Source organism: Sinocyclocheilus anshuiensis, unplaced genomic scaffold (genome assembly GCF_001515605.1).
Source record: "Sinocyclocheilus anshuiensis isolate Anshui unplaced genomic scaffold, SAMN03320099.WGS_v1.1 scaffold476, whole genome shotgun sequence".
NCBI classification, from domain to species: domain Eukaryota; kingdom Metazoa; phylum Chordata; class Actinopteri; order Cypriniformes; family Cyprinidae; genus Sinocyclocheilus; species Sinocyclocheilus anshuiensis.
In genome coordinates, this window is record NW_015554139.1 from 1,274,665 (window position 1) to 1,288,120 (window position 13,456).

Genomic DNA, 13,456 nt, shown 5'->3' on the forward strand with positions numbered 1-13,456 from the left:
ATTATTATCAATGATGAAAACAGGTGTGCTGCTTCATATATTTTTGTGCAAACCATGATTCATTTTGTTTCACGATTCTTAGATGAATACATAGTTTAAAAAAATAGAATCTATTTTAAATAAAAATCATTTTCTGCCCTTTACTGTCACTTTAGATCAATTTAATACTTTGCTGAATAAAACTGAAAAAAACTTGACCCCAAACTTACAGTGTGTTATGTAGTTTGACAGTATATGTACTTTCTACTATAATACTACCAATCAATGATTTTTCTATGAAAACACCATTTATTACGAAAAAAATTTTTGTGAATGTGTAAATGAATATCAACTTAACTTCCAGTTAGTAAGTAAATCCGATGTTGCTTCAAATAGCTGCTATGATAGATTCAGTAAGTAATTCATTAAGTAAATCATTACTTACTAAATGATTCAAAACAACTCTTTTGACCGAATTATTAAAAGAACCTTCTCATAAGAATAAATGTTGGGAAACTGAACTATCCTGTTTACACTTTAGTAAGAAGCACATGAATGAGGATGTGAACCGAAAGTGATCAAACACAAGAGCATGTGAGCGATCACATGAGCAAATAGAGAGTCAAAAGGAGACAGAGATGAATGGGGTAAACGGCTCCCTGGTGGCCATGGAAAATGGAGCCAAGGTTTCCTCAAACAGCCTTTCTTGTCTGAGGATGGTCTTAAAAGCACCAATAAAGCGGATTGGAAGCACGTAATAATTAGTTAAGGGCGAGCACACGTTTGCACGGGCAGAGAAATCAATAAGCATTAGTGGGGTAAGTGGGAATGGATCTAAAGGCGCTTCCAATAAGGCAAACGGGGAGAGAGACAGAGGATTGAGATGAGAGGAAATGCAGGGCTCGCTGGCGACTAGCTAGCCACAGCACTCGATGCACTCAAAGTCATTCCACAGAGGTCTGTTTATGTCAGAGGCTGCATTATTTTACAGTGCATCCGTTAGGGATTCAAGCTAGCAGGAATAAACAACTTCACGACACTATACAAACAATTAACAACGGGAAAGGATCATATGCAAGCTGAAATACAGGTCATATGACACGTGACACATCGTATATGCAAGTATATATTGCCTTCTATCTCCATGTTGACATCAAATGGCTTCATGATTACAAAAACAGGTCCAACTTTCCTTCTGTGAAGAGAATACCCAAATCCAGATGTCTAATATATTGATATTTAGAGCAAACTTACACTGCGAGCAGCCATCGAGACTGCTTTGCCAATCCCAGACATGTTATGAGACAGATGAGCAGGTCCAAAATCAGAAGCAGCAGGTATGTTAACCATCTGAAATAAAGCAAATGAAAGATGATGAAAGATGAGAGCAGAAATAAGTGTTTAGACAGTATAAAAAAGGCACATATATATTCTATTTTTTATGTGTGCTTTCAGTTGGGTACATTGTATTATTTTTTAAAAATGTGATTAAAAAATGGCTCGTAATGTTCAATGATATAAAAACAAACAAATAACATATGTCAGTGCTTTTCTAACCAAATAATGCTTATGCTATCATTTTCATATAATCTGATTGATTAAACTGTGCGTCACCTCATTCGATTTCTTTTTAAATCAGTTGATAGTGCTGATTTTAATATTCATCTACTGTGTGATTTAGATGTGTGGGAGCCCACTGTCAGCAGGCCTCTAAGTACTTTAAAAGTGGGTGTTTATGGCACTCAAATTATTCTTCCATCTTCAGTTGTATGTTTCCCATCCATACGATTAATAATTGAACAGACCAAAGACACATAAGAATTTCATGAGCTCCAGCCTAGTATGTGAGAACAGACAATCTGGCAAACAGCTCACTCTGAGAAGGTGTTACTTCTGGTAATCAGACATGCCATTTGAGTGCATACATTGGTTTATGTAGTATGTAACATTTCAATAAAACATTCACAAAATGAACTAATTTGTAGGGTTTTCTAGCAATGTTAGAGCATTGAAACCACATGTAAAAAAAAACAGGTGTTTTACTGTATTTTCTGTACTGTATTGATTCAAGGTCTACACAGTTTGGTATGCTATTGGAATGACTGGCAAGCCACAATCTCATCAGTAATCCTACACCATGAGGACTTAAAAATGCCCACACATCTTGAGACAGGAAAAGAGAGAGAGGGAGAGAAATATATAGAGACAAAGGTGTTTGATAAATCAAGGGAGGGAGTCCAGAGCTTGGGCGATTAAATTTGTCTATGAGTAATGGAGGAAGAGACGTTTGACCGTTGCTGCTCAATAGCACAGTCCTTTAGCTGCATGAAACACTAGCTACTCGTCAATACATGCACTGCAAGTTCATAACGTGCAGGTCTACAAATGGAAATGTAATCTTCTTGGAGGGCATACAAATCAATTTAACAAGACTAACAGCTCCAAAAGGGCACGAGTAACCTAGTTGACATGAGATCCAGTAGTAGTGCCAGTAAAGATTAAGAAGTAGGCCAAAGCTGGCACCTTTAAGGCAGTGCCCCATTAGAAATAACTTGATTTTGGTAGGGGTAGTAGGGTAAGGGGGGCAGGGCAAGATGTTTGAGAAGTAGGGCCATAATTATGAGATGCAGAGTGAGAGTTTAAGAAATGGGGACATATATTTGAGGAGTAGGTCCACAAGTTTGAAAAAAAAGGGGGTCACATGTTTGAGGAGTAGGACAAAAAAATTGGCTTGCATATTTGAGGAGTAGGGGCAGAAGTCTGAAAAATGGGGTTACATGTTTGAAGTAGTAAGGTCAGAAGTCTAAAAAATATGGTTATATGTTTGAGGAGTAGGGTGAAAAGTAAAAAAAATAGGCTCATATGTTTGCGGAGTACTGAATTTCTCTGCCGATAACGATAGTCAAATTATTCAGAATGATATCTGCCGATACCGATACCAATAGTTTGATTTTCTTAAGGATGCAGTTAACAACACAGAGAACCCTGTCATTTGGCACATTACTATAATATTAAAGGTTAAAATTAACAACAGAGCTATTATATTCAACTGTTATTCATTTTCAGATATCATAATTACACTCAAATAAAAATCTAAATGTCTGTTTACAACTCATTTGCACAGTCTTCATAAATACCTGTCTTCATGCCAGATTTATTCAAACATACATATATAATTATAAGTAAAAAAGCTCGTCTTTAGTGTTACTTTATAGCTAACTAATGAACTGTGAACAGTGGATAACATAGCTGAGGTAAATGCCATGTTAAGTGACATACTGTTCACAATCTGTTTTACTGGCATCTTTCCATGGCTGAAACACTGATTGAGCGATTACATAAGACATGATACATTTTGGTAAGCTATACTGTATCTTTCAACATACCTTCTGATTTTCATTCATGTCTATTTTGCACTATAACTTATAAAAGTGGAAGAGACTCGCGCTCCGTGCTGCTGCTTGAACTGAGGTGCTACAGCAATCTGTCACGTCACATTTAAAAGCGTCAAAATGGCATTCATTGTTTGAATTTCGTGAAAGAATGTACACGATTTGAAAGCTGAGACTGTTTCTTATCAGAAGTAAGAAAGCACAAAGCTCTTTGCAATTATTGGATGGGAGGCGTGCTACAAATAATGTTTGGTGTAGAGAGAAACTGCGGATCTGGCAACCCTGGCTTGAACTATGGGTGATTCATATGGTCAAATAGAGCCTGCTTTAATGTCGCTATTTTTAACTGTTAATGTTGTCATGTTAATTTTGACAGTCCTAAATTCAACAGAGAGAATTTCTTCACACTAGGGCTGGGCAAAAAATCGAATGCGATTTTCATCTCCATCTCCATTTTCTTTCATCGCCGCTCCATCTGAAAGCACGTGCTGGAGATTTACTACTAATCACCAGAAGCGGCTTTACTGAAGAGATGCGCATGAAAATCGCATTCGATTTTTTACACAGCCCTACTTCACACACAATATGAGTTGCAGTCTGACACGTTTTTCCGCTGCCTTTTGATTGACAGGATATAATCGGCCCTGATCATCGGCTGGTTTTGAATGATCAGCCAATAGCGATATAAGTTGCATTTATCGGCCGATACCGATTATTGGCCGATACATCAGTGCATCTCTAGTCAGAAGTCTGAAAAATAGGGTCACATGATTGAGGAATAGGGCTTCTGAAACTTTCTAACACATTTCTACATCAGCGGTCTCTAGAGTACATGGAGCCGTCCTGTCTCTGACCTCTGATGAGACATAGGACATGTTGTTGCAAAAGTTTTCAAGAGCAAGGAGTGACGTAAATAAGACATCATTACCCCACCAGCCAAAGGCAGCTTACCTGTAGTACTCTATGAATGAAGTTTTATCCGCGATGACTGCCAAATCCACTTGCACCTTCCTTGTGTCTGGCATGGCTGTCAGCTGCTGGATAATGTTGTTGGCCATCTGCTGCATGAAGCGCAAGGTTTGAGTGTAGTCTCCCCGTGGAGAAAATATCTCATCCAACCGCTCCAGGTGTTCTTTCAGTCCGACCTGCATACTACCCAATGAGTTTCCCACCTGAGACGGGAGACAAGAAAAATGCTGCTCACCAATACAAGGCTAATAGTGGCGATCGGGCCCACTGGCGCAGAAACGAATGGCTGTTTCCAATTAATTCTCTATGGGAGCAGAAAGCATGCACAGGGGATCATGGGATTGCCCGAGGAGTAAAGTAAGTGACGAGAGTGACAGAAAGCGGAGAAATTCTTTAAGCCAAAAAAATGCAAGCCCGTTGATTTCCTTAATTATTATAGATATTCGGGGGTCCAAACAATATTGGACCCAATTGACTTTCATTGTGTAGACAGAAAACAACAACACGGAGACATTTTACAAGATATCTTCATTATGTTATGACTTATTAAAGGACAAGAAATGGATAAAATTAAATGAAGGTACCAGCTAAATAACTTTCTCAAAATAAGGTTTAGCAGGTTAAGGAAGCTGATTTTTTTTTTTTTGGGGGGGGGGCGGACCATCCATTGTTAATGATTTCTAGGCTAAAAACTTTCCAGAAAGTAATGAACAAGTTTGCAGTCAGTTTCTTTAGTCCCCAATCACTGTTTTTTGACAGATTCACTGAGGCTAGCAGAGAATCAATAATGCTTTCAGGAAGATTTTGCCAGGTCACCACTGAAATATTACTGCTATCCGCCTGCCACGGTGTATAGTTATTACCATTAAATATTCTGTGCTTATTTCTTTAAAACACTAGAGCCGGCTTGAGTCGATGTCAGAGATCTATTCATGTATCGACCTGTCTGTAAGGCCTGTAATAACCGAATGCTACACAATTGTGAAAAAACCTTTTGACAGCAATAATAGTTTTTGTGTACAACCTTTATATGAGAATGCTGTGACTTTACTGTAATTAGCTACCAATTTTATATAAACACATCTTATCCAGCCAGAGTAAACTACACTAGACTGGCTTAATGGTACATAATCTGTATCTGATTCTGTTTTTAAATTGGTTATGAGACATCAAATCATTTATATAATTCATCAGTACAGTATATTAGCTGAAAAAGTAATATTTGCTTGAATCTGGCCGTTTGACCTCTTCTTTCCCTCTTTTTAAAGGCCATCATGTGGCATTTCTGGTAAACCTCTCTCATTCTTGGCAATAATTGCTTGTTCTGCTTTCGTTACAGTGAATTGCAATATGTGGCTCTTTTGAATAATAGATCTATAACTCATCATTTCGAGATGGTGAAAGCGTAATTAAGATACATAAAGATTAATATTCAAAAGGACTAACATTTATATATTAGATTCACTTTCCTTTGTGGAAGGTAAGGATACTGCATGAAATAGAGTTAGAAGCATGAAAAATGGCAATCACTTCACCCATTTACTCACTGTTGCAACAGCTATTTTCTGGCACTACAGGCAGGAGGCGTTTATAAAGCCTAGCAGCAAAAAAACTTCCTCCTCACTCTCCCAATAACTTCAACATTCTTTCATTCAGTTGTGCAATCAAGCTTGGCCTTCAGATGCGGTCCTCTTTGTCTTTCAATTTTAAGAGAAAAACTTCCACTAAAGCTGAAATTGGATTTATGAAGTTGTAGTAAAGCCAATGGCTGTTTGTTGTTCTCAAATTCTGAATGTTGTTTTAGCTACAGCAAACAGTGGAAAGTCTGTTCTAGACAGCTTATTTAGATACGATCGCTCAACCGTGAAGCAATGCATTATGGGCCAGTGGGCCAAACATACACTGGCAGAGAATGAGAGTGACAGCGGGAAGCTCTTGGAGGCGGTGTATTAGAAGAACAGAGGTTGTCACCACATGCCAGCAGGTAATGAACATCAGGGGCTGTATGAGGAGAAGTGTTCTGCCAGCCAGCCAAATGCTCCGTTTGTCACACTCAACCTGCCATATGCTGAAATACACAGCCCTCAAATCCAAGACATACCGCTGGAAACACTGTTTGTGGGTTGTTTTAAATATAACAGTACTCAGTGCATAGATGGAAAGGAAAGATTTTGTAAGCCTGCTCTTAATCCACTACGATTACAACGACTGAGTTTAGGAGTAAAAAAAAAATAATATTTTTCCAAATCATAATTTCCTTTGAAACATTTAGTCAATATTTAATCATTTTCATGTATACGTAACAATACACTGTATAGTAATCAGTGTATCTGTAGAGCTTTTAAAATCAAACTTGCTAGCTGCACACCTAAAAATACAAAAAATGCAATATTAATTAGGGGTCAATGCTCACATTAACATCCTAACCCATTAACATTAAATTCAAGGCATTAATGTTTGCCTACAAAACCACCACTGGCTCTGCACCCATTTACCTAAATTCATTACTTCAGAAAGCGTCTGCTAAATGACTAAATGTAAATGTAAATGTAACCCATAAAATGTCATTTTAAACTATTTTGCAGTTCAAATAATACAAGTTTGAACAAAAATTAATTTGATAAAAATTATAAACCTAACATTTCAGCCATGAGTCAAAATTATGATTATGATATGATTATATACATTTCTAGACACCTTATTAATCTAATTGTTTACTTTTTTTTTGTACATTTTTTGAATGCACATTTGACCCAAATGTGCATAAGCACCATGTTTTTACTTTGAAACATGCAGCGCTCATATTTATTTAATTAAATCAGTCTTTTGAGGTTTAATCATCACGTTACATCATATCGTGACCTCTTGAAATGATAATTAAGACTTTTCTTAAACTATGTATTTAAGAGTTTTTAATCACCGTAAATTTTAAAGGAAAAAATAAATAAATGTAAGACTTTATAAGGACCTACGGAGCCCCTAAAGGGACATGGTGGTGGGAAAAAAATTTGGGGTGGGAGGAAATTTTTTTTTGCGTTCCCTCGCAAAGATATTTGCGTTCCCTCGCAAAACTTTTGCGTTCTCTCGCAAAGATATTTGCGTTCCCTTTTGCGTTCTCTCGCAAAGATATTTGCGAGAGAACGCAAAAGTTTTGCGAGGGAACGCAAAGTTTCTCGAGGGAATGCAAAAGTTTTGCGAGAGAACGCAAAAAATCTGACAAATATTTTTTCCTCCCACCCCAAATTTTTTCACTCAGTCTGATTTTTTTCCACCACCATGTCCCTTTAGGGGCTCCGTAAGGACCTGATGGGACCCTGGCAAAAAATAGCAAATATTTACCTATTAAATTTTATTAATACATGCAAATTATAGACGCAAAATTCCATGCAGAGGCTTCCATGAACATTTCTGAGTGATGATGCAAACAAATTGTTAAATGACAGATTTTGAATTGGATTTATTAAAAGCTTACTGTTGTGGAACTACACAATTGTGAAACTAACCTAACTGGTATGCTCTTCAGAAAACATAATGACCAAATAAAAAGTGCATTAAAATCATGGTGATACTTACAAATTTCACTGTAAATATATGGTGAACAACACATGGCCCAGCACTACTTCATATCACATTATGAGCAAGTACACTGTTTTGAACATTACCTACAACCTTTTTCTTGTTTTTTAACTTGTCAGAAAACTTTGAGCTACCTGTAGCCTATTTAATAAAATAAAATAAAACAGTTAAACAAAATTTTTAATTAAACATTTTAATTAATTAAACTTTAATTCAATGTAATTAAATATATGAAATTGAATTATTCGAGAAGTGGTCTGTTGATAGTCGTTCAGTGGTGGGTGTCCTTCCCACACACATTCTGAAATCCTCAATCATTCTGTGATCAGCAGGACGCTTACAAACATTTCCAGCAGACCAGTGAATGTGGATGCACGAGTGGATATGCAGATAGATTTTCAATCCCCTTTAATGCAGATGAACAGATAATCCCAGTCTTCTCTCTGTTGTTACTGTTTTCCCTTGTCAGCTGGATGTGTTTGCATCTGGAAAGGTTTCTAGAGTCTATCTACAACTTAAACTTTAAGTTAAAAATGGGACAGGCACAATGACTACAGCTTTAAACTCACAGTGATGAAGCCTGCAGCAGTGCTCAACTCCTGCATCTATGGGTTTCTGTGTGTGTGTGTGTGTGTGTGTGGGTGGGTGCCACTCATCACATGATACACTCATACTCCAGCAGCAGTGAAAAGCTCCTGAGGCCCTCAGCTCTTAGATTTTCAGCAAGCAGCATTCAGATTTCGTTTAATCACAGTGTTCCTCAGGCTATTCCAATGAAATGAGACAACATGATGAGTGACAGGAGAAGGAAGTGAAACTCTTACCAGACTGCCAATGCCACCCAGTGTGTGATTGGCATTATAAATGGAGTAAGTCAACTGGTAAACTCCATCGTTGGTTTCGCTGTTTCCATAGAAACCCACGCCCACCGCTGAACTATGAGAAAAACAAATCAAGCCAGAACAATGGTTTGTGTTACAAATACATTTTCATATCAATAAAACTCTCTCATGTTGCTTCAAACTGCTTGTTGAAGATTTGAAATATTTAAAGGTGAAGTGTGTATTTTTTTTTAAATAATTTTAAAGGGGTCAGACGAGGAATCAAATCGTCTTTGATCTTATGAGATAAAGGATTTTGTCGCAGCTTCATCAAATTATCCTCCTCAGCTCAAAAAAGGCCATTTATTTGAACTAAACTACAAAAACATCTTGTTCTGAATGTACAAAACCTGCTAGCATCACACAGAAAACATTAACACGTCGGTGATGCTTATTTGGTCTTGGCCCACTTGTTGGAAACACCAGAAAAATTAACAATAAGAGTAAAACGTGGTGAAATCTCATGGATTGATTCAAGATTTAAAGTTATGGAAATGTTTGTATATTTTCATGACCATTACGCAGATTGTTCCCCAAATTCTCATTCCCATTAGTCTCAACGGTGATTCTGCAATTTTTAATATAAATCCCTCAATTTTATAGCAAAAAAAATACAGTATTATAATATTTTTAAATAATAAAATAAATGTGTCTTTTTTACATTACAGGAATGCAACCAGAATTATTTCTGTATTTATTTATTTTGCGTTATGATAATTTCATTTTCTTAATAAAAAACATACACTAAGATTTTTGAAAGAAGTTTCTGACAAAAGACTGAGCATCAAGGCTGAGTTTATTTGATAAAAAAATACAGTAAAACAGTTTTATTGTGGAATATTATTACAATGTTATTTTATTTTTATTTTTTATATATATATAGTTTAAAGTGTTATCTATTCCTGTTTTGTCAAAGCTGAATTTTCAGTATCATACCTCCAGTCTTCAGTGTCACATGATCCTTCAGAAATCATTCTGATGCTGATTTTATGTAACATTTCTCATTGTTATCAATGTTAAAAACAGGTGTGCTGATTAATATTCTTTTGTGGAAACCATGCACATTTTTTTCAGGATTCTTTGATAAATCTTTTGCAACCTTACAAATGTATTTACTGTCACTTTTGATCATTTTAATGCACCCTTGCTGAATAAAATTGTTTTTTTACAAATATTTTACTGACCCCAATCTGTAGATTAATACTTATACTGTGGACAGTTTTTGTGAGATTCACTGAAAGTAGTCTTAATACCTTATGTATTGAAATGCCCAAATCACAGGTCTCATTTTGGCATAAAACAAAGAATAAAGTCGTCTAAACACACCTGACTCCAGTTGCTACTGCAATAAACAGGAAAAGTGTGCTCACCAGTACCAGTCTGACTATAAAATTCATCATTTTGACTCAACTGGTCTCATGGTAGCTTCTAATGTGAAATCTGTGTAAATATTTCAAAGCAGCCTCCAGAATTGTAGTCTACCTAATTACACTGCTGTGTTGTGTCATAACAGCCCAGCAACCAGTCTGCTTACTCTCTTCTCCAGACAGCATCAGATCAGCTTCATTAAACAACCTCATCAGAACCATGTGTGCAGACCGTCAAGCATTTGGGCCTCTCAGTCAGCAAGGGATCGAACCCACCCTCCCCCACTCCTTATGGTAGAAGCACTATGTGAGACACAGTCCTGGTATGATATATTTCCCCTGCTTTTGGAAAACCTCTTCTTGTATTTGGGATGTGCTTGATATATGAATGTATCGACTATACAGTAGCGTCACATACTACTTAATTTGAATACAAGAACAGCGTTTAAAACAGAATGGAAAAGTGCAAGGTTACTGAAAATAATTAATAGAATATAACATACAGACAACAAGTAGTTTTAATCTGGCTCACGTACAAACATAACTGGGGCTACCTGATATTAGGGCCTTTCGCACCGCGGGAACCGTTTCATAGTACCAGAACTAATTGTGGAACTACCCACTTTTTGGCGTTTTCGCACCGCCGGAACTGGGTGCGATTTTAGTACCGTGGAACTAAAGCGGTGCGAAAGGCCCTATTAAGAGACGCATTCCTCGAATCAGAACTTCACACCTGTGCAAGACAGAAATATCTGCCATGTTTTGTTTCTTTTTCTCAACCAGGCAACCACATGCATGACTTGTATATCTTATTCTCTTTGATGGCTTCAGCAGAAAGGCTATTTTTCAGACTGACAAAAGCAAAAACAGTACATTGACTGTGGATCACAACTGACTGTTACATGAATATATTCAGACTGTTATTATGAATATATAATATGATAAAGCCATCTATCCGTCCATCTAATTATCCATCTGTACATTCATCCATATATCCGTCTATACATCAATATATCCATCCATTCATCCATATATCCATCTCTACCACATAAGGCATATAACCTTGAAACTGTTTTAATTTTTCAACTTTCCTTTTCTAGTTAATTATTAAAATAAATAAATAAACCCACGTTTAAGAAGAGGAGGAGGATTAGAAAAACTCAAGGCCAGTTTAAACACTCACAAAACCCAGGGACGTCAAAGTCATTATTGGATGAGGGCTAAATTAACAAAACACCTAGCAGGTGATTTATTTTTTATATTTCTTCTTTTTTTTCCGGCAGAGTCAACACGCGCTCCTCTGACAAATTAACTTGAATCATGAACTAGACCTAGAATGACTCTGCTGCCCTTTTTTGCTCACTTTCTTGGCTTATTTTAAGGAAATATTTGAATGTCTATGCCTGCACTAATTTGGCATTCATGTCATGATTTATTTCTCTTGTATTTTTCCCTTGTACCTGCCCATGCCATTAGTGCCATTACTAAGTGACTCAAACTTAAAGGTCCCATATTGTCAAAACTGAAATTTCCTGGCTTTTTTCATGATAACTGAGGTCTAGGTGCTATGTAACTACCATATAAGTTTCAAAACAGTCAGTCCACAGTAAAATTCACACAGCCTGCTTAAAGTAGCTGTGATTTTTCACGAACCGTTGTGACTTCCGTAAAAAGTTGACGTCAGAACTACACAGTCACCGCCTTCAGTCACCACCCCGAGCACCGCCCACCGTCCCACTCTCCTTTTGCCAAACCCCAGACAACATCGCGGAAACATGTCGAAAAGGTTAACTTTTACATTATTGTTCCAGCCACAATTAATCACAACAATGTATATACAATTACAAATGATTATATATAAATTGTCAGTTTGTTGTTTTATACACATGCACGCAGACATTATTTCATACACGACATAATCGTGAGATGCAAGAAACATAGACATATGGCAAGAAATCTGTAGATGCGCCCATAACAACAAAAGACAATACTTTATTGAACCTTTTGCCTCCAGCTAGCACTGTGACGTCGCTGACCCTAGTTACCTGTGGTTGGACTGGCCGTGCGTCACTCAGAAAACAACAGGCCAATCAGAAGAGAGGCTCATGAATATTAATTAGACAGGCCAAAACCGACCTGTTCTCAGCAGAGCTCCTGAAGAAGGAGCTATAAAATATATTGAGATGGTTTTTGGTACTTATACCGCAAATATATATTCTTAAGGACATCAAAACCTAAAATAAAACTCCAGAAAGGTGTACAATATGGGACCTTTAAAAGTGGGACAAAACAAACTGGGTCGCCAAAGGACACTGCTAGCAATAGATCTGGTTTCAGCTGAAATGCATGAATTTGAATGTTGTATAACTAAAATAAAGGCTCTACAACAAAGAAGTAATGTACAACATGCAACACAACAAATGAAAGAATTTATCTGTCTGGCTCCATTCAAAACATATGAATACATGATACCCACAGGCATAAATATTTTGAGCAGATGGCATAAATTGTCCTGCAATAATAACTCCTCAACAGGATGTGTGTGTGTGTGTGTGTTGGTGTGGGGGCAGGTGGTCTGAGTGAGAATCCTGTCTCTGATTTCCCCTAAGCATGATGGATTCCAGGCTCTTTCCTTATATCATTACTAGAACTCCCTCAGGCCAGCAGCATTTCTGCACCCATTAGCCGGTGAGTGTGCGAGCCCAGTTCTCGCCCTCTGCATCCAGCACGCTGCTGAAATCACTGCTCATCTGGTTACATCTCACTTACAACCTGCACCTCTCCATTTATTAAAGTGCCAAAAGCAAGTAAGGTGTAAATGTGAAGGTAATGATTGGGCACAGTGTCTGTGAGATGAGAAAAATAGACAGGTCTCTAAACCTGAAAAAGTGCAAAGATTTAAATAGTTCTTAAAGACCCCTTCAGGGTGGATCATACGAACACTACATGTGGTGTTTTTAACATGTTCATATTAATCAATCCAGTACATGCATGTAGATGCCATTAGCGAATAAAACACATTTACACCTTTTTACATTAACAACAGGCTGTTTTTGCTACAGTAGCTTCCAGATTGTGTTAATGACATCTGTTATGACTGCATGTGAAAAACTGCTTCACAGCTTATTAAATTTCGGAAGAAAAAAAGTATTTAAAATCTACCAAATCTTTAAACACATTAGATAATTTGAAATTTTTATGACTAGGCAAGTTTAGTTCAAACTGTAAAATGTCATGTGGTGCAACTCCCGAAAATATTTGTGATACTTGTGAATATATATATATATATATA

General features: G+C 37.0%; 1 protein-coding gene across 1 annotated transcript in view; it reads right to left on the reverse strand.

Annotated features, from left to right (window-relative positions):
• LOC107670532 (protein tweety homolog 2-like) overlaps positions 1 to 13,456 on the reverse strand; it is a 41,743-nt gene that overhangs the window by 16,164 nt on the left and 12,123 nt on the right. Inside the window, exons 3-5 of the mRNA XM_016463176.1 lie at positions 8,741 to 8,852; positions 4,323 to 4,543; positions 1,234 to 1,329 (exon numbers count right to left, since the gene is read on the reverse strand). Coding sequence (XP_016318662.1) covers positions 1,234 to 1,329; positions 4,323 to 4,543; positions 8,741 to 8,852 — 429 coding nt within the window. The remainder of the gene's footprint in view (positions 1 to 1,233; positions 1,330 to 4,322; positions 4,544 to 8,740; positions 8,853 to 13,456) is intronic.